Source organism: Schistosoma haematobium, chromosome 6 (assembly GCF_000699445.3).
Source record: "Schistosoma haematobium chromosome 6, whole genome shotgun sequence".
NCBI lineage: Eukaryota > Metazoa > Platyhelminthes > Trematoda > Strigeidida > Schistosomatidae > Schistosoma > Schistosoma haematobium.
In genome coordinates this window covers 24,212,088-24,237,964 of record NC_067201.1, presented here as the reverse complement: position 1 = coordinate 24,237,964, position 25,877 = coordinate 24,212,088, and the positions used below count along the sequence as shown (strand labels likewise).

The following is a 25,877-nucleotide window of genomic DNA, read 5'->3' as shown; positions in this document are numbered from 1 at the left end:
CTCATAAACAGTAACTGTTTCCGACATCTCTTAATAACATCTCCATTCCTCTCCTCCTCTTTTAATTTCGTCTTCCTATACGTTATCAATCAAGTGAATTGATTATCTATCCTTGAAACAATCATCCAATAGGATTTGATTTACCTCTTTATCATTTTCATATTGCAACCAGCCTACTACCTGATAACTGAATTACAAAATATACAAACCCGCAAATCGTCATCACACTGACGCAAATATGTTACATGTATATATAGAGTGAACATAAGATGTCTACAGTCCATAATATAAAGATAGGCATAGGAGCGGTATGCTCCAGGCTGCAGTGGATGGTAAGTAAATCGCTAGCGTCTAAATCATTTGAGTGGACAGTCGTATATTGACGATATGTTGCTTAATGCTCGTACCACAAATATATTTAGTGTTGACCATTCTGCACTACTGATTACGGAGGTCAAGTGGCTATAATACTATTCATTAGACATAATCAAACACCTGGAAACATTCCGAAGCAACAAGAAACGATTACAAAGAATTCAGTTAGTTTATACAAGCTTGTGACAGAGATATTGTATATTGGAAATTGAGAGGTGTTACTTTTTTGACTTCAAGGTGAGTGGGGTTGGGTTGTCTGTCAGCTTACAAGACAGTCATAACCAGTGCGTGTACTTTCGATTCCAATCAACAAAGAACTATTTTAAGAGGCTAAAACAGGGGTTTGACTCGTCTGACAATGCATTTTTATTAATGAAGTCGTGGCAAATATAGACTACAATGCACATGTGCATTCTTTCTCCCTGTATCAGAACCTTATATGCGATCTTGCTGTATATATATCACTACCATCAAAGTAACTACTATGAATTTGATGTTCATATTGTGCTAGGGAGGTATGTCGACTTGGGACGATGCATATATATGCCTGGTCTTAGGACAATCCTGTGTATATTTAGGCGAAAAATAGATGACCGTATCGAACTAAGTTGGCCGACATTCATAATTGTGAAATTTTTAGTTGTAGGCCGAAACAAATTCATAAAAGGGACGTTACTGCCTTAATACAGAAAGTTTAAGGGTGAAGATGGTACTTACAAAAATGTATGTAGCAGAGGAACTATGACTTCTTGGGTAACGGTGTTCACAGCTATACTTTTACATGATACGCCACTAATGGTTGCCTACATATGCTCATAGCGAACTATTGAGGACATGCATATGCTTGTATCACTGTAAGGTAATGGTTTATTGAAAAGAAGATCGATGGCACCAACGTAAGGACGGAATTAATTTTACATATTCCTCTATCTCTGTAATTGGCTCAGGCTTACCTTTGGCGATTACCGCATTATCGGTTTTAAATTATTTACTTATGTGAATACATAGGTATTAGTACAAGAAGCCACCAAATACATATGCGCCACACAAATCTCACTAGATTTGTGTGAGGGCTGTGATACTGCTCGGGTGCCACACCCAGAACCTTCGACCTAAAGGTCTGATCCACAAAACAGTGGAGTATCGTAAGGAGATGCAGTCCCATGGTAGCCAGTGACCAACGTTTGGTTCACACGCCATTTGTTCCTTCAGGATCCTGGAGCCCATATGCACCATTGGTTTGGAATGAGGGTTTTCCAACTCGTTTAGGTGGACTCTCCATATCCACCAACCGGGTTAAAGCATCGAGCATTCGCTTTTTGTCTTCTCAATTTCGTAAACAACACCCTCGTCACGAGAAGGCAGTGAGTAGGACTTCTCTGGCAGAGGCTATATACGCGTGGCCATGTGAGAGTATTTCGAGAGTTAGAGCGGACTATCCCCACTTTTGGCCGTATCAGGGCATTTGGGGGCATAGACACTACGCCGGCATCCCAGAGTTGATGTTCACTCTGGGACTCGAACCCATTACTGTTCCTTTCAAACGCCATCGCGTTGCCCACTTATCTACTGGTTTAAATAATGTAAACTTAGTATCCCTAAAAGTTATAACCTGCTCCTCTGCGTCGTAGTTAACTAATGTTTTGGTATTACTAACTAGGCTACTGTTTTGTAGCTTACTAATGAATGATATTTCCTCAGTATACCACTAAACAGCTTGTTTGACTGCAGCGTATCCGCAATATACAGTCATTTTAATCTGTAGCATGTAGGTTTCAAAAGAAAGTAGTTTGCTTTTATCTTAGATTTTCAAGATAAACTAATTACAATTGTCCCTATCTGTTTCATTTATTATTCTAGAGTCTTTCTTTTATGTCTACAAATATGGCTGATGAAAGGAGTATTTCTCGTCTTGACCTACGTGATCGTTATAGAAGTCAAAGTATAGATGGTAATTATTTTGTTGTACTGATGACTAGAATATTTCAGGCTCAGATTTAATATCTGAATTATCCATTGTCCATGCACAAAGGACATCAAGTGAATTTGCATTATCATCTGCTCAAATTAAACACGAGTCGAAAATAAAAAATTTAAAAACTGAAAAGGAGGTAATATCAAGTTGTCTATATGTAGTTTTCTAGATTATTGAATCAGAAAGGAATAACTTAGCTAACGAGCACAATTCTTTAAAAAGAAAATATCAACTATTAGAATTTGAGAGAAGCCAAGATCAGTCAAAAATGAAAAGTTTTCAACGTAACCTTGATGATCGTATAAATTCTATTATTCAATCATCCAGTAGCTTTGGATCATCATTGACTTTAGTGAGTTTAATTTTTAGTGTTGTATTGAATTGTGTTAATTAATTTCACCTGATTATAGTAGAGATATTAATTGACTGACTTTTACAAAGATAAGTTTATACTTATTGTATCACAGGTTGATAGTGTTGTCATTTCAAGTTACTAAACAATTCAGTAATTTTGCTTAGTTAACTTACTCATCTCAAGCTAATGGTTAAATTAGATTAGCACACTCCCATCTGTTAAAAAAGGGTATTGTTTAAAATGGGGTTTTGTTATACACCTTTCTTTGTGGCCTGCTGATTTGATTCTAATTTGAATGAACGTATGAATAGGCTATGAACATAAATATCCCATTCAACTCCGTTTATTACCCAGGTAAACCCCATTTGTGTGTCGGTTGTAATAAGAAGTCAAATACGGGTTGCGTTAGAGGAATTTATTTCAAGCGTTCATTTAGTTAGATAGACTTTCGGAATAACAAGCGGAGCAGAGAAGCCGAGTGAGACAAATTGATTTGATCAAGCATGACTCGATATTTATGGTCACACAAAAATAAGTTACAGACACGTGATGATTAGGATAAACAACGCATACACTTATGTTCATATAAAACAATCAGTGTTAATAAGTGACTAGTCAACAAAATCAAAATGTCACCTGGAAGGGATGAATAAACTGATCTGCCCAGAAGCTAGAATAACCTGTATGGGTTTGACATTGTACCAGACATCACAACTTGTCTATGCACAACATTAAATCATGAAACGGCTGATTCAAACTCCGACTCAACATAACCTTTTACATGTTATATCAATTGCAGTAATTCTATTGTATAAACAATTTCTATGATGAAACATAAGTTCTGTTAATTGATATTAAACTATGCTTGATATAAAATGATAGTTCAACTTATATGACACTAAGTAAATACATATTAAGTTTGTTTAACACTCAATTTATAACAATATCGACTTAATGCAATCTTTAAATTCACTTGGTATTGTTTACTTGTATCTTCCTATTGTTATTTAGGATTGTGGACTGCCTTGATATTGCTTTAAGTCCAAAGTTTTATAAGCGAAGATGGATAGTGGCTAGCAGTGGAATTCAGGACGTGTGTTTCGTCCAATTTGGCAATAGCGTTTGAAGCGGATGGCACTGGGTTGAAGTCCCAGAGTGAACAACTCTGAGACACAAGTACATCCAGCTGACAAGCACCAAATAGGACAAAACAAGCATCCTGGATTCCATTGATAGCCACTATTCATCTTTTGTTTAATACAATCTTCTTTCTCATTATAATCAATAATCTAGAGAAATGAATCAAATTATATATATATTTTTCTTTTGTTATTACAGGAAACTGAACGTTTAAGAGATGAAGTACTTAATTATGAAAAAAAATTTACCGATTTACAAATTGCTCATTCTCAACTTCAAATAAGAGTCAAAGAATTAGAAGCTTTACTAGATTTACGTTCACAGTAAGAATGTTTAATTAAAAAAAAAAGAACAACATTTCATTTCTACCTTAATTTATTAAGGCGATTAAAAGAATTAGAAATGTATGTAGAAGAAAAATCAACTGAATTGAAAGAATTATCCGAATTAAAAGCAACAGTTTCCGTAAGTTGATCCTGGTGTGTGTGTGTGTGTGCTTTTTTTCATTTGGAGCATTCTTCAAAGCTTATTGTTGTTTCTATGCCTATCGATTTTCAGTAGAATTAATTCTGTCGCTTAGCGAGTTAGTTTTCTACGGGATGGGATCGCTAACCTCATATCCAATCCTCCTCATTTATCCGGGCTTGGGAACGGCAGTAGCCCTAGAAGGGGCTCTAGACGGAGTTAATTCTGTCAGGTTTCACATATATTTATGAAACTTGGATTATGTTTTAAGATACAAGATATAACGGATAATCTATGTTTTACATAAATAGAATAAAACTTAACACCGAAAATTCACTATCTAAACTCTTCATAAGGTGAAGATCTAATATTAGATTATACGATTATTTCATTATGCTTATCGGGGTCTAACAGTTATTTAGGAAATAAAAGGACTTTTCTAGCTTAGGAAATGTACATGTTAGAAATACGTTAACAAAGAAAGGCATACAGTTTAGTGGAAAATCTAAATCACTTCTCAAATGTATGTTCGTTTGTTAGAAATTGGAGTTGTACAATATGAGAATCAAATGTACCGCTCTTATGGTGTGTGCTACCGATGTCGACAGTTATAAGTAGTATGTATCATCAGTCGAGAGTAAAATGTCTTGTGACGGAAGGTTAAAAAGGTCGAAGAGAAGAGAACGAGAACAAAGAATGATTGATGTGCAAACGAAAGAACAATAAAGTCTGAGACGATTTTGCAGACGAAGTATTTTTTTACTTTATGATTATCAGATTATACTAAGGGATTCTGTAATTTTGTATTCAAATACATTCGGTTGTCCCAACTTATGTTCTCGTTCGCTACACCCTAACCAAAGTAGGTGGAATGAGATTCAGGTTCATTATTTCGTAAATTGAAAATGAGTAGCTAAATCACTGACATACACTTCTAAATTTTTAATATCACTCATTTTGATGTTCTTAAATTCGAAATTCTGATAAAAATTTACTGGTCATGCCTTCGGTCGAGTCTATTAATTCAGAACCGTTTACTTACTTACTTACTTACGCCTGTTGTTCCTCGTGGGGGAGCATAGGCCGCCCACCACCACTCTCCATCCAACCGTGTCCTAGGCAGTCCTTTCCGGTTGTTGTTATTCATCCTTTTCATATCTGCTTCTATTTTCCGATGTAATGTGTTCTTTGGCCTTCCTCTTTTCCACTTCCTTTCAGGATTCCAAGTTAGAGCTTACCTCATGATGTAGTTTGATGATTTCCGTAATGTGTATCCTATCCATTCCCATCGTGTTTTCCTAATTTCCTCTTCAACTGGAATCTGGTTTATTCTCTCCCACAGTAGACTGTTGCTGATGGTATCTATCCAATGGATGTTGAGTATCTTGTGTATACAACTATTTATAAATAGTTGTACCTTCTTGATGATGGTTGTAGTAGTTCTCGATGTTTCAGCTCTGTGTAGAGTAGGACTGTGTTGATGTTCGTATTGAAGATTGTGACTCTGATATTGGTTGACAGACAGTTGTTTTTAGTTGCATCTGTTGTTCAATTGTAGGAATGTTACCCTTGCTTTACGAATTCTTGCTGTTACGTCTGCATCCTATCCTCCTTGTTCATCAATGATGCTTCCCAGATACATGAAAGATTTCACATCGAAACCAATTAATTATGGTTATTGTTTCTGACGAGAAAAAATTAGGTCTTAGATGATTTGGTCACAAACTACTTAATTAATTAAAATATAAAGTATATACTTCAGTGTTTTATTCATAACTAGCTAAGTTAATCATCAAATTCACAGATAATATTAATTAACTAGTTTATATTATCAAATCTGAAAAGATTTCTGACATTGACATTTATCCAACGATGTATATAAGTGAAATAATTCTATGTATTGATTAAATAGTCACAATTTCGTCTAGTTTACTTATTAACTAGCTAGAATTGATGGTAATCAAGGATGTAGGAGATATAGACCTTTCATTGTGGTCAATATAAGCCGATAGTGTACCATCCAGCTTACCATAGGATCTTATCTCTGTTAAGTCATAAATCCTAGGCGATTTTGCAGCATTCTGTATAATTTATGGTGAAGCAGTTTCCTTTTATAACCATTTTCAATTATCTTTGTATACTATTAACATCCTGGAAGAATTGCTGACATCCAGTGGCAACACCATGTTAGTAATATAGAGGTTCGGCATCGTGTGTTCGGGAACAGAGACGATGATTCAGTTAGTGTCACCATCTTGAAACATCGACTTCGGTGGCTTAGACATGTTCTACGAATGTCGTCCCAGAGAATTCCACGTCGTGCATTATTTGCCGACGCTGGGACTGGTTGGAAAAAGCGGAGAGGTAGTCAGTGTATGACAGGGTGTCATAGTATGAAAGAAAGTTGTAGAGGACTGGCTTTTGTCTGTCCTTCACAACTCCCTGATTGGGGTCCTAGAAATGGTGTGACACAGTAGCTAGATATGTTATCAGATACTGTTCGGAATAGAAGCCAGTGGAGATCCTGCTGTAACTTTCTTCATAAAAATGGACGTAACTTCTTTAAGTGGAAGAACTCGCTGTGACTGTACTTTCTCTAATTGAACTGGCCCTCCCATTATTGTTATTTCACTATTATACACTAATTTCTATTTATTGTTGTATTTTTTCCCCATACGCATCTTACATTCTTTATCTCTTCACATTCTCATTCTCATTATGTGGGCGCATATGTATCTGATCCCGACCGTTGTTGCTACCTTGACGTGGTGGTCGGGCTTGTCTATCGTGATGAAGCAGCCGAGCTATACTGGCTGGAATAACCGTTCCTCAAGGTCCTACCATGTCATACAGGTCGGTTAAATAGCGGTAAGACTTAAAGCAACAAACCCAAGGTCCGAAGGCGAAATCGTATTGCTGACTGTACAGAGGTGTGACAGCAGTAAAGTGTTTCCTTCAGATAACCAGCATGACAGCGATGCTGCCTTCCCACAAGGAGGGGTGGGGTCAGAAACGGTCGACCCTAAAAGCACACACCTCCCCTTATCCCACGGATATCTGTCTCCAGCGGTAAGGTCTCTACAAGTACGGAGCTAACACAAAAATTACTCATAAAAAGGTTGTGTGTGACCGACCTCATCCAGTTGTCCCTTGGGCACTGCGGTCACGCTCTCAGGTCACTATGACCACCTTTAATCCAATTTCGTTTTCATGTACCTCCAGAAGAACCCTTCCACGGTGTGGGCAACCGGGAAGTGATAACCGCCCTCATACCTCTAACAGCACTCAAGACCACTGTATTCATAATCAACCTCTGATGCCCCTTTGTAACAATATTTGTGTTCAACTAACTAAATAAATAAACGTCCTGGAAGTCGGAAAATTTCGAACACTTATATGGTTAGATTAAATATCTAACATTTCTTACATTAGAACTCCAATATCTATCAGATTCATGATTTATCTTAATGATTCTTTATGTTTGAAAAGACTTTGTTTTTTTTTTCTCTCACAATTTTAGAAGTTAACTTCAGAGAAAACAATCTTAGAAGAACGTATACTATTAGAATCGAATCGTACTAAAATGCCAGAAGGTTATGATCGATTTATGAAAGGTGCTAGTTATATAGCAAAATTAGAAATGGAACATGATCGATTAAAAATTGCATTTAAAAATCTTAGTCAAGAACGTGCTAAATGGCTTATTACGGATGAAGAAAATTCAGAATTACGCAATCAAGTGGAAATTTTAAAAAAATGGCGTGAAAGAGCATTAATTGCTGAGAATACCCTACTTGAAAAAGAAACATTCATGAATAGTATAATATCGAAAAATTGTTCACCTATATCAGATAATCATTCATCTATATCAACTATAAGAAGATTAGAACGTGAAAATGAAGTTTTATTAGCAGAACAAGGTGAAATCAATGCAAAGTTAGTATATCATATTATTGAATTGTTTTTTAATAAAATGCCCTGGTACGGCCGAGAGTGAGGAGAGTTCGCTCTCCTGCTCGAAATGCTCTCACATGGCCACGCGTATCTAGCCTCTGCCAGAGAAGTCCTACTCACTGCCTTCTCGTGACGAGGGTGTTGTTTACGAAATCGAGAGAACGAAAAGTGAATGTCCGGCACTTTAACCGGGTTGGTGGACATGGAGAGCCCATCTAGGGGAGTTGGAAAACCCTCATTTCAAACAAATGGTGCATATGGGCTCCAGTATCCTGAAGGGACAAATGGCATATGAATCAATCGTTGGTCACCGGCTACCATGGGACTGCATTTCCTTACGTTGCTCCACTGTCTTGTGGATTAGACCTCCAGGTCGAAGGTTCCGAGTGTGACCCTCTAAGATAACCACGTGGTTCGGTTTGGGCACCCGGGCAGTATCACAGCCCTCACACAAGTCTAATGAGATTTGTGTGGCACATATGTATTTGGTGCCCCCTTGTAGCGATATCTGTGTGCTAAAATAAAAAACAAAATAATTTTAATAAAATGGCTAACCATTATTATCTTACATATTTAACAAGACTTAAATTCCAAACATGTTTGGAATATAATTCTATCCCTTTGAAGGCAAAATGCTGCTTCAGTGTTATCCTGCGTCAACTCCTGAAGTAATGATAGAAAATGTAGAAGTTGCGTTTATCGACCGCTTCACTTGAAAATTTTATCAGCTCCGGTATAATAATGTCTAATGAAATCTCTACTGGCTTTTACTAACTTAAATCTGTCTCAGTCCATCATGTTACAGTTTACCTCAGCAAAACGATAGACAAACAAAAATAAGATACGACACAGAATGAATCCATCTGCACACAAATCCTTCAAACAAACATTATCTTTCTGAGCCCAACCAAGAAGTCTGCGTACCCTCAATACAGCTTTGTTGTGCAGTCGTGATTATATGAACTGATTTTTCTATCTTTAACATTTTCGTTGCAAACTCTTAAGTTAACTATCCCAATGATTTAGATCTATGTATTGAAAACGTTTACAATTTCATAAACTTACCAACCCTATTTGTCTAATACTCTACAATAAATATCATCATTATTCACTTCGTGACCTCGCCTATTTGATCAAATAATTGCTACTTAAACATTTATCCTCCACTTTTAATAAACAAATTTTACACTAAACAACGTACAACACACTGGAATGCCACACAATATTCTGATTATTTAATAAGCACTTGGATATTTCACCAGTTTTATGAGATAGTATAGGATGGTAGAAAAGAATATCCCTAAGGGTTATTGATTTACAAAATCCATAGTTATCTTTACACATATAGAAAACAAAGCTAAGAATTTGGTACAAAAACTTGTACTGAATTACAACTGAGTTATAGTCAGTCAGTTGTACATAAAAAAGGACCTGACATAGCTCGGCCCAACTGTCAATGACCTTACGAACTGTGCTATGTCTTGATTTGAACGCCTCTAACCTTCTTCCGAGCTGCTACATCACACATCGCCACTTGAGGTAGACATTAGTTAAGCATACGTAACACATATGCCAGCTACTTCATTTGATGAAGTTAGGGGTGGCCAAACCAAAACCTGGCATCAGTCCACAAAGTCACTAACTTGTGATCTGAGCCATGTTGGTAGATGCAGACTATTTGGTTGGGGTCTGCGTGACTATCGTATCCAATGGTTGGAGACCGTGGGTGACATGGCTCAGAATCGATCACAATGGCGTCGGTGTATACACTCTCTGTCTTCTCTTAAACTATGAGATTAAAATCACTTCATATCTTTCTTTCTACGAACTAATTCTTTCTTACTGTTCTATTTCCTTACATGTAATCTTCCTTTTATATATTACCACCAGTGAATTAACTGATTTTATGAATCTTGCTGTGCTAATGAGGTATGGCAACTTGGACCGATGCATATATGTGTCTGGTCCTATGTTGTAGCTGACTGACTGATAGAAGCCGGTGGCCAATAATTGGTTCAGGATTCTGGAGCCCATATACACCATTGATTTGGAATCACGATTTATCAACTCACCTAGATGAATCCTTCGTATCCACCAATCCAGTTAAAGTGCCGGATATTCGCTTTTTGTCCTCTCAGTTTCGTAAACAATTCCCCCGCCACTATAATGCAGTGAGTAAGACTTCTTGCGTGGCCATATTAGAGCATTCCAAGAGGGAGAGTTGACTCTCCTCCCCTTCAACCGTACCATGGCATTTAGGGGGCCAGTGATAAATCAGAGTTGATCAGACTATATTCGTTTAGATGGGGGTGGTGTGTTGGTGGTGATGGTATGAAATGCCATATAAACCTCATCTGTAACCATTATTAATCTAATATTCCTTATTTTTTCTCTTCTCTAATTCTTTTTTTTTTCTAGAAACAAAGAATTATTAATCATTTTAAAAGAAACTCAAAATGATCAAACTCAATTAAATAATCATTTACAAAGTATTCTATGTAAATTGAATGATTTAAAACAAATATGTAAAAGAGGTAATCAAATTGTTCAACTTTTAACGAAGGTATGTAAGTTTTTTTTTAAAAGAACAATTAAACGAATTCCGTTTTATCATCTTTTTTCCCCAGTCCATTTTATGTTATTATCTCCAGGGAAGGAGTTAGGGGTTATTTACTTGAAAACACTGGACAGCCGCTTTGTCCTAGTATGGGACTCCTCAGCAGTGCGCACTCACGATGGCGCAATCGTGTGGATTGGTTGAAGCTAGACATAGATACCGTTGGATACCGGCTCAATGGTCTGATGGTTAAGCGCTCGTGCGCGAGACTGACAAGTCCTGGGTTCGAATCTCGCGGGGGGAGGCGGGATCATGGATGTGCACTTTTGAGGAGTCCCAAACTATGACGAAACGGCCGTCCAGTGCTTTCAGGTTTTCCATAGTGATCTAGCTTCGATTGACTCATGATCTTAACCATTAAAATTACTATAATATCCACAAAACCCATTCTGGTTATTTACTTATTAGTTTATTTGAAGAATACATAAACATTGGTGCAATTGGGGGGTACCTAATACATATGCACCACACAATAACAATGAGGCTAGTAGCAGTTACCATTGATTTGTATGAGGGCTGTGATACTGCCTGTGTGCCAAAACCCAAGACAAGCGGTTTTTTTGGGAGGCCACACCCAGTGCCTTTGATATAGAGGTCTAACCTATGAGGCAGTGAAGCAACGTTTGGAGACACAGTCTTATGGTAGTCGGTGACTAACAATGAGTTTATTCATCATTTGTTTCTTCAGGATCCTGGAGTCCATGTGCATCATCGGTTTAGAATGAGGGTTTTCCAACTCCTCTAGATGGACCTTCTATATCCACCGACCATTCTCTTTTTGTCTTCTCAATTTATAAACAACACCTTTGTTGCGAGAAGGCAGTGAGTAGAATTTTCCTGACAGTGGCTGCATTCGCGTGGCCATGTGAGAGTATTTGGAGAAGGATAGCTGACTCTCAGCACATTCAACCGTACCAAGGCATTTGGAGGGTATTAACAATATTATTTTATTAACCTGATGGTTATATCGTTACATTACAGAGAAGGGTTAAAAATTAATCAGTGAGATAATATGAAGCTAGTTTATTAAATAGCCTAATATTATCGTGTTAGAAATGATCATCATTACTTGTGTGTAGAAGACAATTGGTTTTCTTATTATCAGTGACCACCATAGTGGCTTTGAACCTAAATATCTAGTCTATAGAGCAGTGGGGCGGTGTCAAGAGATAATATCCTATTAGTAAATGGTAGCTGTAGTAAGTTCTTTTGGGATCCATTTACACAGGGTGCTGAAGCTTATGAACATCATCAGTTTGGTTAAAACTAGAGTTCTGTAACTGCTTTAAGTGAACTTTTCGTAACTACTAACTTGGCTTATTTGCCAGACCTCTCGTATAGCTACCTCACTTAGGTAAAAACATACCCACCCATGTAAACTTGTAGAGTAGAACTTCCTTAAATTTTGAAAGCGTGCAGCTGTATAAAAGTATTTCCGGAAGAAGAAAACACTCTATATTCGACTGTATATATTAATATTTAGAGGGTAGGAGTGATAACTAGCATATTCAAGAAGAGAAAAGAAACCAATATTGACCTATTCATCTTCTGACCTAAATATCTGAACATCAACAGATTGAATGGAATTTAAGGTGGTTCATTCGTTTAATAGTAGTAAACGATTTTGTTCACCTATATCCTGTTGATCTATTCTTCCAATCTGATTGGTATCATTTATTTGGACAATTTAAAAATAAGATAGCACTAAATGATTGTTTCATTTAAGTTCGAAACTCTTCATCAATTTACGAACCTTTAAACTTATCAGGGGTCAAACCCTATGAACTTCTGACTTTGTATTTAACACAACACCTCTAAAAATACGTATGACCTAGAGTCTGTTGCCAAATCATTCAACAGTGTGTACTTGCAAGCTCCTCGGGAGGGGGGGGGTCAAACACAGGCACTTTAGTCTTGTGTTATCTTCTGAAATTACTCCGATTATTCCAAAGTATAAACCTTTGGAAAAGATCTTCTAGTACGAGTGAGATCTATGCATTCTAGAGAGCTTGATGACTATTTCACAAATGATAATCTCCCCATACAATTATCAAGAGAAGACAGAAACTCAGTAAAAGCTTCATATTTCAAGAAGTCGAAATCGTCATATAACAACTCTGTTTACATTACCAGTTGTTATAACCTTATAATGTATGACAACAATACCAAACTAAATGCGGAAATAACCAGTCAGATAGATATCAAAGGTTGGTAGAGTAATATAAATTAGAGGAAAGTTATCAAGGATCTTCTTGTTCATTAGAACTACTATTTATTGACAAAGGTAAACAGAAAAAGAAACTAGATCATTAGAGGCATTCCTTGTATGATGAAAATCTTCAGATGATATTATCTTTCAGGATATATGAAGCTTGAGAATTAAAAAAATTCGGGTAAGAGATTATTTATTTGTTCATTTATTTAAACACGTAAACATTGATACAAGGAAGCACTAAACAGATATGCGCCACATAGATCATTTGATTTGTATGAGGGCTATGATATTACCGGGCTGCTCAAACCGAAGCAGGTGGTTTTCTTAGGGGGCCATACTCGGAGATGCATGCCCATGGTAGCTGGTGACCAACGATTGGTTCATACACCATTTATTCCTTCAGGATACTAGAGCCAGCCCATGTGCACCATTGATTTGAAATGATAGTTTTCCAACTTTCCTAGGTAGACTTTTCGTATCCACTAACTAGGTTAAAGCGCCGGACATTCGCTTTTTATCCTCTCAATTTCGTAAAAAAAACACCTCCGCCACGAGAAGGCAGTGAGGAGAACTTCTCTGACTGTGGTTGGTATGCACATGGCCATATGAGAGGATTTGGAGAGCGAGAGTTAACTGTTCCAACTCTCAGCTGTACCAGGGCATTTAGGGACCAGAGTATAAATCTCCACCATCACATTTCTTCTTCTTTGTCTCTTTTATAGGAACATAATTTATGTCAAAATTTATTCAATAGTTATATATTACGTGAGAATGATACATTCAATATTCCATTAGAATATCAAAAGTCAATGTCTAATTTCAATGAATTATTCAATGATTTCAATGAATATTATAATGAATGTACAATTTGTTTGAATAATTTATTCAAGTTAACAGAAAAGATAAATAAAGTAAGTTTAAGTAGTATCTATGTATGCATGTATGTTGTATCTGTGTGTGCGTGTGCGTATGTGTGTGTGTACGTATACATTTTGTTAGAAAATCACTTTGAAATCCAATAATTATCTTAGTATCTTAGTTAGAATTTGAGGCAAAAGTTATTAGGTTCGAGTCCCAATATGAAATATAAACATCATGATGATGTTTCGTTCTGTCCTACTTTATGGCAGTGAAACATGGCCGGTAAGAGTAGAGGATATTCGTAGGTTACTAGTATTTGATCATAGGTGTCTTTGAAACATTGCTCGTATATCCTGGGACTATGGAGTAAGTAATGCAGTTGTTAGGAAACGGGTACTAGGTAAGGATAACAAATCAATTGATGACGTAGTGAAACTTCATTAGTTGAGATGGCTGGGACACGTGTTACGTATACTCAACCACCGACTGCCCCGACATGCGATGTTTTATGTTGTAGAAGTAGGTTGGAAGAAAGCTAGGGGCGACCAGACCAAAACATGGCACAAGTCCATGAAGTCACTAACAAGTGGACTAAGCCATGTTAGTAGGTGTAGACTACCTGGTTGAGGACCGCGAGATGATATCAACCGATGGTTAGAGACCCTGAATGACATGGCTCAAAGTCGTTTGCAATGGCGTAGGTGCACCCACTCTTTGTGTTCTCTCAAATTCTAATCTTCTGAATTCTTCATGTCCGTTTCTTTTTTCTCTTTCCCAACTTATTTCATTGTATTATACTCCTTGAATAACATCTTTAAACTCTAGTCTTTCCGATTACTGCTTATACTCTTACTACCTCTACCACTACGGAATTTGAGTCGACAACTGCATCTCTGTGCTAATGTGGTGTGGCAACTCGAGCTGATGTACGTACGTACGATGTTCTACGTTGTTACTGACTGACTGACTGTTTTAACATCTAGCTTATACGTTTAGAATTGAATAAAACATACAGTCTAGATTTCACTGCTTAATTCCACTGGCTTATTTTACACATAATACACATATATATTCATCAAAGAATAATTAAAATTCAATTCAATCAAGTCTCTTCTATAAACATAACATATATCACATGTATGATTAGATGCTTCTACTGTTATATCTAAAGCTTAGATTCTTAATATACCACGTATAACTTGAGCACTCGAACGCTAGAATCCTCTCAACTCACAAATAAGACAGAAGACGAATGAAAGGAATGTTATTCCAAAGCAGTGTCAATTATGGTATAAAACTGTCAGGTATTAAGTCTGTTGTTCGGGGCTATGGATGTTCATTGTTGAGTGGTAGTACTAATAGTCCCAGATTAGAACGAAACATTCGCAACTGACCGACTGATTTAAAGTTATCAATGTCGAGTACTTCTTAGTGCTGATCGAATTCCATCAATCAAATTGCAATGTGGTCACTTCTAGTCTAAGTCACTCGACATCGTGCCCACTATATTGAGAAGGTAGCCGACAGGATTCTTTCTTGAACTCGTTTTCGTGCTATTCGGCACTTGTAACCAGGGTGAACCTGTAGTGTCTAGGGTATTGATACCCCCTGACAGATTCGATCCTGTGTCACAGTCAGACACCACTAATCAGCGCTAAGATCTTGATATGCCTGATATTGTTCACTACTCAGTGATCATTCAGTTGTAAATACATCTCAGTCTTACAAGAGGTTAGTTGCAACTCAAATAACTCAGTGATAATGTCTATGGTTGTAAAGCTGGATGATACGGGATCATATTCGGCAATGAGCACCATTTCTCTCACGATTACGTCTGTACCTTGTTGACGAGTGGTAAATATCAACAACCTCCAATTACCATCTTATATAGGATGAAACAGTTAAATGTTGAATGTTACCTAGTTTTCAATGATTGTTTAATAAGTCATTCTATGATGTAAAACCGATTTCATTCTAGTTTTAAAAACTTCTATATTTCCAGACAAATGATTCATATACTGATTCACCATTATTAAATTCTTCAACATATGAAGAAGATAGAGAGTTGGTGAAAAAATTACGGTAAATTATTATTTCCTATATTCTAAATGATTATCTACAAGATCCTTGTACATATAGGTTTTGTATCTTCATCCACCATCTACTTTGACATCTGTTGTTCGCTGATGTTAAAACAAGTTGCAAGAAAGTTAACAAGAATCGAACCAATATCATAGTCATTGAATATTTCTTAGAGGGCCACACCAGGAGCCTTGGACCTAAAGGTCTAACCCACAAGGCAGTGGAGCAACGTCAGTAGATGCAGTCCCATGGTAGCTGGCGATCAATGATTGGTACATACACCATTTGTTCCTTCAGGATACTAGAGCCAGCCCATGTGCACCATTAGTTTGGAGTCAAGGTTTTCCAACTTCCCTAGGTGGACGCTCCGTGTCCAAGAACTCGGTTAAAGCGCCGAACATTCGCTTTTCATCCTCTCAGTTTCGTAAACGATACCTCCGCTACGAGAAGGCAGTGACTAGGACTTCCCTGTCAGTGGCTGTATGCACGTGGTCATGTGAGAGGATTTGGAGAGGGAGAGTTAACTCTCTCCACTCTCGACCGTATCAGGGCATTTGGAGGCTTTTTAAATGACTTTGTAATTTTTATTCCATGAATCCATTCTCAAATCATATTTTCTACTACCATTACCACTAATAGTGTTCCTGATACTTCTATTATTGTGTCATTTATTTTAGTAATTCTATCTAGAGATTCTGATTTGATATGGCAACTTGAACGGATGAAAATATGTCATTTTCCACAGTTACATACTTACTTACGCCTGTTGTTCCTCGTGGGGGAGCATAGGCCGCCCACCACCACTCTCCATCCAACCGTGTCCTAGGCAGTCCTTTCCGGTTGTTGTTATTCATCCTTTTCATATCTGCTTCTATTTTCCGATGTAATGTGTTCTTTGGCCTTCCTCTTTTCCACTTCCTTTCAGGATTCCAAGTTAGAGCTTACCTCATGATGTAGTTTGATGATTTCCGTAATGTGTATCCTATCCATTCCCATCGTGTTTTCCTAATTTCCTCTTCAACTGGAATCTGGTTTATTCTCTCCCACAGTAGACTGTTGCTGATGGTATCTATCCAATGGATGTTGAGTATCTTGTGTATACAACTATTTATAAATAGTTGTACCTTCTTGATGATGGTTGTAGTAGTTCTCGATGTTTCAGCTCTGTGTAGAGTAGGACTGTGTTGATGTTCGTATTGAAGATTGTGACTCTGATATTGGTTGACAGACAGTTGTTTTTAGTTGCATCTGTTGTTCAATTGTAGGAATGTTACCCTTGCTTTACGAATTCTTGCTGTTACGTCTGCATCCTATCCTCCTTGTTCATCAATGATGCTTCCCAGGTACGTGAAGGATTCTACATCTCCCAGAGTTTCGCCATCAAATGTGATTGGGTTGGTGTTTTTGCGTGTTGTATTTGAGGACCTTGGTTTTCCCCATGTGTATGTTGAGGCCTACTGATGCAGAGGCTACTGTTACACTAGTTGTCTTCATCTTCATTTGTTCGTGTGTATGCGATAGGAGGGCTAGGTCATCTGCGAATTCCAAATCGTCTAATTGATTCTGAGCTGTTCATTATATTCCGTGATTTCCTTGAGATTTAAAGATCTTCATAATCCAATCAACTATTAGAAGAAAGAGGAAGAGTTGAGAGTAGACATCCTTGTCTGACTCCGGAATCAAAACATTGATTATATTTAGTACCAGTTAATTCATTCATCCGTTCATTCATTCACATATGGTTCTTGTGAAATAGTCATATTTATAAAATATCCATTTGATGAACTGATGTGATTTGTGCATAGTTCCGTTTATCGTTTTTTGTTGCTGTTGCCTTGTAGACATCAAATATCTGAATTAGAAGAGAATATTGAAACATTACAAATGAAAAATAAGGAATTAGTTGATCAATTAGAGATATATAATATGCAGGTATTTCATAACATTGTCCATTGTATATTAATGTGTTTTATTGTTTTAAATACATAAACGTTGGTACAAAGAGGTACCAAATACATATGCACCACATAAGTCACTTGGTTTCTGTGAAGGTTGGAATACTGCCTGGATGCCCAAACTTAAAGCAGATGGTTTTCTTAGAAGGCTACACCCTAATCCATTGACCTAAAGGTCTGATCTACAAGTCAGTGTTAAGAGATGAAAACCTATGGTAACCACTAACCAACAATGGGTTCATGCACTATTTTTTCCCTCAAGATTCTGTGGCCGATGTGCACCGTTGGTTTGGAATGAGGGTTTTCCAACTCCATTAGGTGGACTCTTCGTGTCCTTTGATCCAGTTGAAGTACCGGACATTCGCTTTTCGTCCTCTCAATTTTGTAAACAACAGTAATGCCACGAGAACACAGTGAGTAGGACTTCTCTGACAGTGGTTGTATACACGTGGCCATGTGGGAGCATTCAGAGAGGGAGAGTTGACTCTCCTCCTTCAGGGCATTTGGGGGCATTTTATGTGTTAGACTCTTTGATGATAAATTCTTGCAGTGACTGTAAATAAAAAATACATACATACTGAAATTGTCAAATGTGCTGGACGTCAATAACTATACTGTTAAAAGGACAGTCTCAGAGAACATGTATCCTTCAAATAAGCGAATGAGACTGAAGTTACAATATACTATCAATCACAAAGCAACAAGTCAAGCTGTATTAAATAGTTATTAATAACTAAACAGGATAAATGACACGCTTTGTATTTTGAGAATCGCCAGACAGTTCAAATACACACAGTTCCTAACAGTATCATACACAGTAGATGTTAGATTGATTATGGTAAGGAGAAATACTGTTTACAGTTTGGGAGATGTACCATAAAATAGGAATATCTATGAGTGACTCTGAGACATAAAGCAATGAGGATGCAATTCCGTAAATGAAATCCATATTACAAAAAAACGATAAAATTACAAAGAATCTAGAGTTTTGGAATGGTTGTATCCTAATCCTAACACTCTCAAAACAACTCCACTTGTAAACTCTCTGCCTTCTCTGAATGTCATTGCCTATTCTTTGTCGCACAAGACGATTTTTCTCATTATTCCAATATTCTGTGATGATCTATCGTCAATATCATCATCCAGATTCTCCAAATTGCGAAATCTTGTCCAGTAGCAGGACATTTATAATCGTGTTTCAAACACCGTGTATGAGTTTAAGAAGTTCTCTCTTCATTCTGGATGATCGATTCTATTCGTTTCAGGACATCCAGCATAATTTAGTTCTACAGTTCACTGTGACAAAAAATACCATATACCGCTGTGTCGGAATCATAAAAATAATTTACTACTGATCAGACTACTGGATAATAATAAGTAGTATAGGGTCTCATTTACACAAAAAGACTAAAAACTCGAAATATTGGGTCAGTTTCACGAATAAACGCAAGACTCACCTTAGTAACATAACTATTACAGATCATAAAGCACTGAAAAGTCATTTAATCTCAGTAATAGATTCATTAGTTCTCATCCACACCGTTGCCAGGGATTGAATCCAAGCCTTTCAGAGACCACTTAAAATTCAATCACATCACTAAGTCGGTATCCAGTGGTTTCAGTATTAGTCATTGATGATATTTGTCTCATGATCGACATGATGGAACATTACTGATCGCAGATTTTCATTATCAACTTATAGTCCCAGCACTCCCATCATAGCAGTTTTTCATTATGATTCATCTGTTCGCCTACTATTACTTATTTCTTGAGAATTTCTTCTTCTTTGAACTGGTTTCTGTTTTCTTCTTAACATCCAGGGTATGTGCAACACAGGAACGACTAAAATTTTAACTTATAAATACCACCCGGGAGAAATAATTAAACAGGATTTATCAAATGAAATTACTGAATTACGTTTGTTAACTGAACGTCAACGCCAACGTATTCAAGTAAGGTTTACTTTACAATTAATTAGTCACTGGGTAATATCGAATGTTGTGTTCGTATAATAATCTTTAATGCTTCTTGATCGAATTTTGTATATCAAGTTATAATGTGGTCACCAAATGATTCGACATACTGTGCACTATACTTTGATATTAAGTAGTTGAAGACTGTTGGTGAGAAACCGTGGTAAACGTGACCTTCATGCTATTTGGTATTCATCAGCTAGGTATACGTGTAATATTGATGGAGTTGATGCTCTCTCCTCTACTCAGTGATAAGCCAATTTTAAATGTCGTAATCCTATATGAGATCATTTACAACCTGAGTAGCCTAGTTGTAACGATATTGAGACTGTGGAGTTGCCCCTAAACGCTTCCAAAAAATAACTTTGATTGCTCAAAGTATTTTCGGGACTTTTCCCAGCTTTTGGAAATTTCTCACGAAATTGTTGACATGCAGTAATTTGGTGATGAATGTGGTGATCTCACGTGGCCTTAGAGGTATGGGGGAAGTTTTCATGTTCCAGTTGCTCACTTAATTACTTATATACTTACCCCTGTTAACCCCAAAGGAGCATAGGCCTCCAACCAGCATTCTCCAACACACTCTGTCCCGGGTCTTCTTTTCTAGTTCTATTCAATTGTTGTTCATTCTTTTCATGTTTGTCTCCATTTCTCGGGGTAATGTGTTCTTTGGTCTTCCTCTTCTCCTTTGGCCTTGAGGATTCCAAGTGATAAGGGCTTGCGTTGTGACACAGTTGGGTACTTTCTTTAATGTGTGTCCTATCCACTTCCGGCGCTCCGCCTGGGGCCCCTCTGAGACTACTGCTGGTCCCAAGCACGGATAAAGGAGGAGGTTTGGGCACGGGGTTAGCGTTCTCATCCCATTGAAAACTAACTTGTTAAAAAACGGTTTCTCGCTTAGTGAAGAAAAATACATCTTAGGGGACATGAAAAAGGAACTGGATTAGTGAGGGCCTTAGCGACTTGCAACTGTGACTGCAGCGCTTAATTGACAAGTACTTGAGGTCAAGAGAAGTTTTTGATGTGTCGATAAATCCTAACAAATCAACTGATTATCCATTGTTTTATCAAGTGTCTTATATATTTATGAGGTGTTAAGTTGAAGCATGAATATGTGTTTGTTCTGTAACAATTAGCAATTATTAGAAGATTATAATCGTGTAATTAGTCAGAGTTTAGTAAAAAGATTGAAAAGTGGAATCAATAAGTTGCGTAAAACGGAATAGTAATCGTTCTGTCGAAAGAAAACGGAAGGTCGTTTTCTTAGATTTAAATTGTATTGGACCCCATGTAATCGAAACGTAATGAAAAGAAAGTAGTTATGAGTTTTCTCCCTCTAATCCAATTATCAATTAGTTTATCCTATATTGTCAGTCGGATGGGTAACTTCTCAAGTATTAGTTGACATAGCAACCAATAAAAAACAACCGAGATCTTTACGCTTATTAGTATTCGAACTTATTCTGACCTCAATGGTTAGGTCGAAGTTGATAGAAGCAGATTAATTCCTTAATGTACTCCATTCAGATATGAGTAAAAATGCAACATAAGAGTAAGAAGGGAATAATTAGATCATGATAAATCTGGGATAATATGACATATGACAACAACGATTTATAGATCAAACAAAAGCTTAGAAATAATAGGATTGTAAAAATGTAGCAGTCTAAGTGTTTATTAAGTATACAATAAAATACAAATAATACTACTTCCTATGACAATCTCTTGTGTGTTCGGGCGCAGAGACGATAATCCAATCGGTGTCACCATCCTCAGACATCGACTTCGGTGGTTTGGAAATGTTCTACGAATGTCATGCATTATTTGCCAACGCTGGGACTGGTTGGAAAAAGCGGAGAGGTAGTCAGTGTATGACATGGTGTCATAGTATGAAAGAAAGTTGTAGAGGGCTGGCTTCTGTCTGTCCTTCACGATTCCTTGGTTGGTGTGACACAATGGCTAAAGATGTTATCAGATATGGCTCAGAATAGAAGCCAGTGGAGACCCTGCTGTAACCTTTTACTTTCTTCATAAGAAGTGACCGTAACTTCTTTGACTGAAAGGATTCTTTCCGGTTGTACCTTTCTTTTTCTCCTATTATTATTATTATTATTATTATTATTATTATTATTATTATTATTATTTTACTACCATATACTAATTTGTGGTCGTTATTGCTCTTTTTTTCCCTTTCTATACACACCTTACATTCTTTATCTCTTCTCATTGTTATTGTGTGGCGCATATGTATCTGGTGTCCCCTTGTACCAATATTTATGTGTTCAAATAAATAAAATATAAATATGACAGTCTCAAAAGTTGTAGTTCCACATCATTAAAATCCCACATCAGTAATATGTTGTAAAGAATATGAAAGACAATAAGTTATTTTAATAGCTGAATTCATGAGTCGATCTAAACTAGACCATCATTGAAACTCTGGAAACACTGGACGACCGTTCCTCCCTAGTATGGGATTCCTCAGTTATGTGCATCTTTGATTTGACTTGCGGGACTCAAACCTAGGATAACTGATCATTAAACAAAAAAGAATGGTTTTAAAATGTATGCTACTTCTGTTGACGGAGATAAGTAGTATCTAGCGCTAATCAAAAGTGGAATGCCGACTTGCATAAAATTGATTCGAAAAGAATAGAAAAAGAAATAGAAAGTGATTTTAATAACAACAATTTGTAAAATTTCATCATACTTTCATAAAGTGAATATCATTGATTAGATTGTTATCGATTATTATTTGAACCTACTCAACAGTACTCATCTACCACTTCATTAAGGATAGAAACCAGGACTTTTATTTATTTATTTATTTGAATACATAAATATTGGTACAAGAAGGCACCAAATATATATGCGCCACAGTAAGAATAGAGTTTTCAGTAAATATCATCATTTTCATTATATTTGTGCGTGGGCTGTGATACTGCCCGGGTGCCCAGACCGAAGCCGGAGGTTTTCTTAGGGGATCACACCTGGAACCTTCGACCTAAACGTCTGACCCACAAGGCAATGGAGCATCGTAAGGAGATGCAGTCCCATGGTAGCCTGTGACCAACGATTGGTTCACACGCCATTTGTTCCCTCAGGATGCTGGAGCCCATGTGCACTATTGGTTTGAGATCCGGTTGAAGCGCCAGACATTCACTTTTCGTCCTCTCATTTTCGTAAACAACACTCGTAGTGCGAGAAAGCAGTGAGTAGGACCTTCCTGGCAGAGACTGTATACACGTGGTCATGTGAGAGCATTTCGAGAGGGAAGGCTGGCCCACCCCACTCTTGGGCATGCCAGGGCTCATATGAATCTTTAACCGTTCAGCCCATTAATCTGATATATGAAACTATCTTTACCAAGAAAAAATGATTATCAAATTGATTATAATTAATTGTACCCAGTCTTTATATGTATTTATATCTTTAATTTTAGGTTTTAGAAGAACGTATTATACATTTATCAGAGAAACGTGATTGTCAAAATCAAAATAACGATGTAACTATGGAATTAGATATTACTAATACTGTAGAAAATCGTATACGTTCCAATCCTGATCCATTAACAGAACTTGCAGGTACAAATAAGTTTAGATTATTTTATATTGTTTAATTCAATTCGTTACAAAATGAGATTATTCAAATATCACCCCGTCCAACGCCCTTGTCGAATTAATAACATTATCAGTGATAGTATAAATCATGATGGAATATTCTTATTTATTATTTATTTAAACACATTAATATTGGTACAAGGAGGCACCAGATAAATATGTGCCACATAAATCATTCGATTTATGTGAGGGCTAAGATACTGCAGTGGTGCCCAAACTGAAGCAGGTGGTTTTCTTACGGGTCCAAACCTCGAGTCTTTGACCTAAAGGTTTAATGCACAAACCAGTGGAGCAACGTCAGGAGATGCAGTCCGATGGTAGCCAGTAACTAAAGATTGGTTCATATGCCATTTGTTCCTTCAGGATCCTGGAGCCAGCCCATGTGCACCATTGGTTTGGAATCAGGATTTTTCAACTGGTCTAGGTGAATCCTCCATCCTGGTTAAAGCACCGGACATTCGCTTTTCGTCCCCTGAATTTCATAAACAACAGTAGTGCCGCGAGAAAGCAGTGATTAAGACTTCCCTGTCAGTGGTTGTATGCACGTGGCTACTTGAGAGCACTCTCGGTCGTACCAGTTCATTTGGGGGCATGCATGTTATTTGTGAATTATCCTACCGTGATTAATTTTTAAAAATATCTTGTCATCAGTTTTTTATCACTCAGTGTTAAAGTGTTGTATTACTAAACATATCCTTTGTATCAACATCGAAATTTGTGAAGAATGTAGGATTTTCATGGTTGAAATCACGAGTTGATCTTATCTGGATCACCACTAAAAACTAAAGAGCATTGGATGACCATTTCGTCCTTTACGGGACTCCTCAGTAGTCCGTGTCCACGATCCTTCCCACGGGACTTGAACCCAGGACTCTCGGTCTCGCGCGCTTACTAGTGACTAGCTTCAGGATGGATTTCTTGGAGTTTGAGTGAGAAACCGTGACCAATGGAGTCCAATCCATATGAGACGTGAGACAATTATCCACCTTAGACAATAAATGAACGATTGCGCAAGATTATCAATTGATTGAAGTTAGACATTAACAAAATTGTATGCTGATTCATTGATCTATCGGTTAAGTGTTTGCATGCGTGGTCATGAATACGGACTGTTGAAGAGTCCCATACTGGGACTAAATTGATATCCAATACTCCTAGGTTTTCAATTCTGATCTATTCAAGATCGACTTGTGATTTCAACCGTTTTAATAACATTTGTATACCATGTGTTTGAAGAAAACAGAATCAGTTTTATTAGTAAACTTACATGTAGATGGTAGTGAGTTTTTGGAGTTACACTATCGAAATATTTATATATGTGGGATATCAAGTTTAATTTACTATTTTCTTGTTATTCAACTTACTGATTCCAATTTATTCATATAAACAATCATATTTTCATGGTATTGGACCCTTTTATACTCGTTTTGATGTATAACTTCATTGATTCAAAGTAGACCATTAATGGTTGACAATACTGTAATCCATTTATGTAGATGGTGCAGAAGATTTGTAGCTTAGGTGGATGATTTTGATGGAGTTTTGTTCTCTGAGTTGGATGGTTTGGTCGTGGAGCTTTCATCGTTCTTCTGAACGACATCATCAGCACAAACTTCAGATAGAAGTGAAGTGTTCGAATTTATCCATATGCATTTCACAGTTTGTTCTGTACACCTCGACGTTAATTGGTTCTTATTGACCTTAAATTTGTCATTGTTTACTTCTTTGTTTTGGTTATGTCTCCCATTGGTTTGAAGACTACTACTCTTCGGTTGCCTTGAACTGAACTACATAAAGGGTGGTTTGTATCTTGCATCTTAGTAATGGCATAGGTACATCCTGTGTAAATTCCCTAGATATATAGCCATTGTGATACAATTTTACATAGAGTAGATGGAATGTGGCCAGTAGTTGAATCCGGGATGTATGTTTCATCCCTTTTTGAGATTTGCCGGATGAATGTGTTTACTTCTCAGAGTTGTTACTTACTACGGAATTTGAACCAGTATAAATGAAATTAAAATTCATACCCGTTGCCCAAGTAGGCGGCTATATGAATTCAGTAACTAAGTGAATAATATGTTTGCATTTGAAACGAATAGTACCGGCTTCGAATTCCACAGTGAATATTGATATTGGAATACAGGTGTACATCCAACTCTGATTAGTCTCAAATAACAGCGAACGTTCATCTTGGATTGATTGCATTATTAACCATATTCCATCTATTCTACATTATTAATCGAACATTCTCATCAACACCAAACGCATTGAGATGGTGGAGAAGATT

At 37.0% G+C, this 25,877-nt stretch overlaps 1 protein-coding gene across 1 annotated transcript in view; it reads left to right on the top strand.

Annotated features, from left to right (window-relative positions):
• Positions 1–592: 592 nt before the first annotated feature.
• The window catches only part of MAD1L1 (Mitotic spindle assembly checkpoint protein MAD1), a 28,545-nt gene continuing 3,260 nt past the window's right edge, over positions 593–25,877 (top strand). The window contains exons 1-13 of the mRNA XM_051217203.1: positions 593–612; positions 2,236–2,326; positions 2,365–2,486; positions 2,520–2,702; positions 4,044–4,168; positions 4,229–4,310; positions 7,831–8,246; positions 10,683–10,827; positions 13,819–14,007; positions 15,960–16,039; positions 17,881–17,971; positions 19,815–19,946; positions 23,410–23,551. Of these exons, the coding sequence (XP_051065852.1) occupies positions 2,260–2,326; positions 2,365–2,486; positions 2,520–2,702; positions 4,044–4,168; positions 4,229–4,310; positions 7,831–8,246; positions 10,683–10,827; positions 13,819–14,007; positions 15,960–16,039; positions 17,881–17,971; positions 19,815–19,946; positions 23,410–23,551 (1,774 nt within the window). The 5' untranslated portion in view covers positions 593–612; positions 2,236–2,259. The remainder of the gene's footprint in view (positions 613–2,235; positions 2,327–2,364; positions 2,487–2,519; positions 2,703–4,043; positions 4,169–4,228; positions 4,311–7,830; positions 8,247–10,682; positions 10,828–13,818; positions 14,008–15,959; positions 16,040–17,880; positions 17,972–19,814; positions 19,947–23,409; positions 23,552–25,877) is intronic.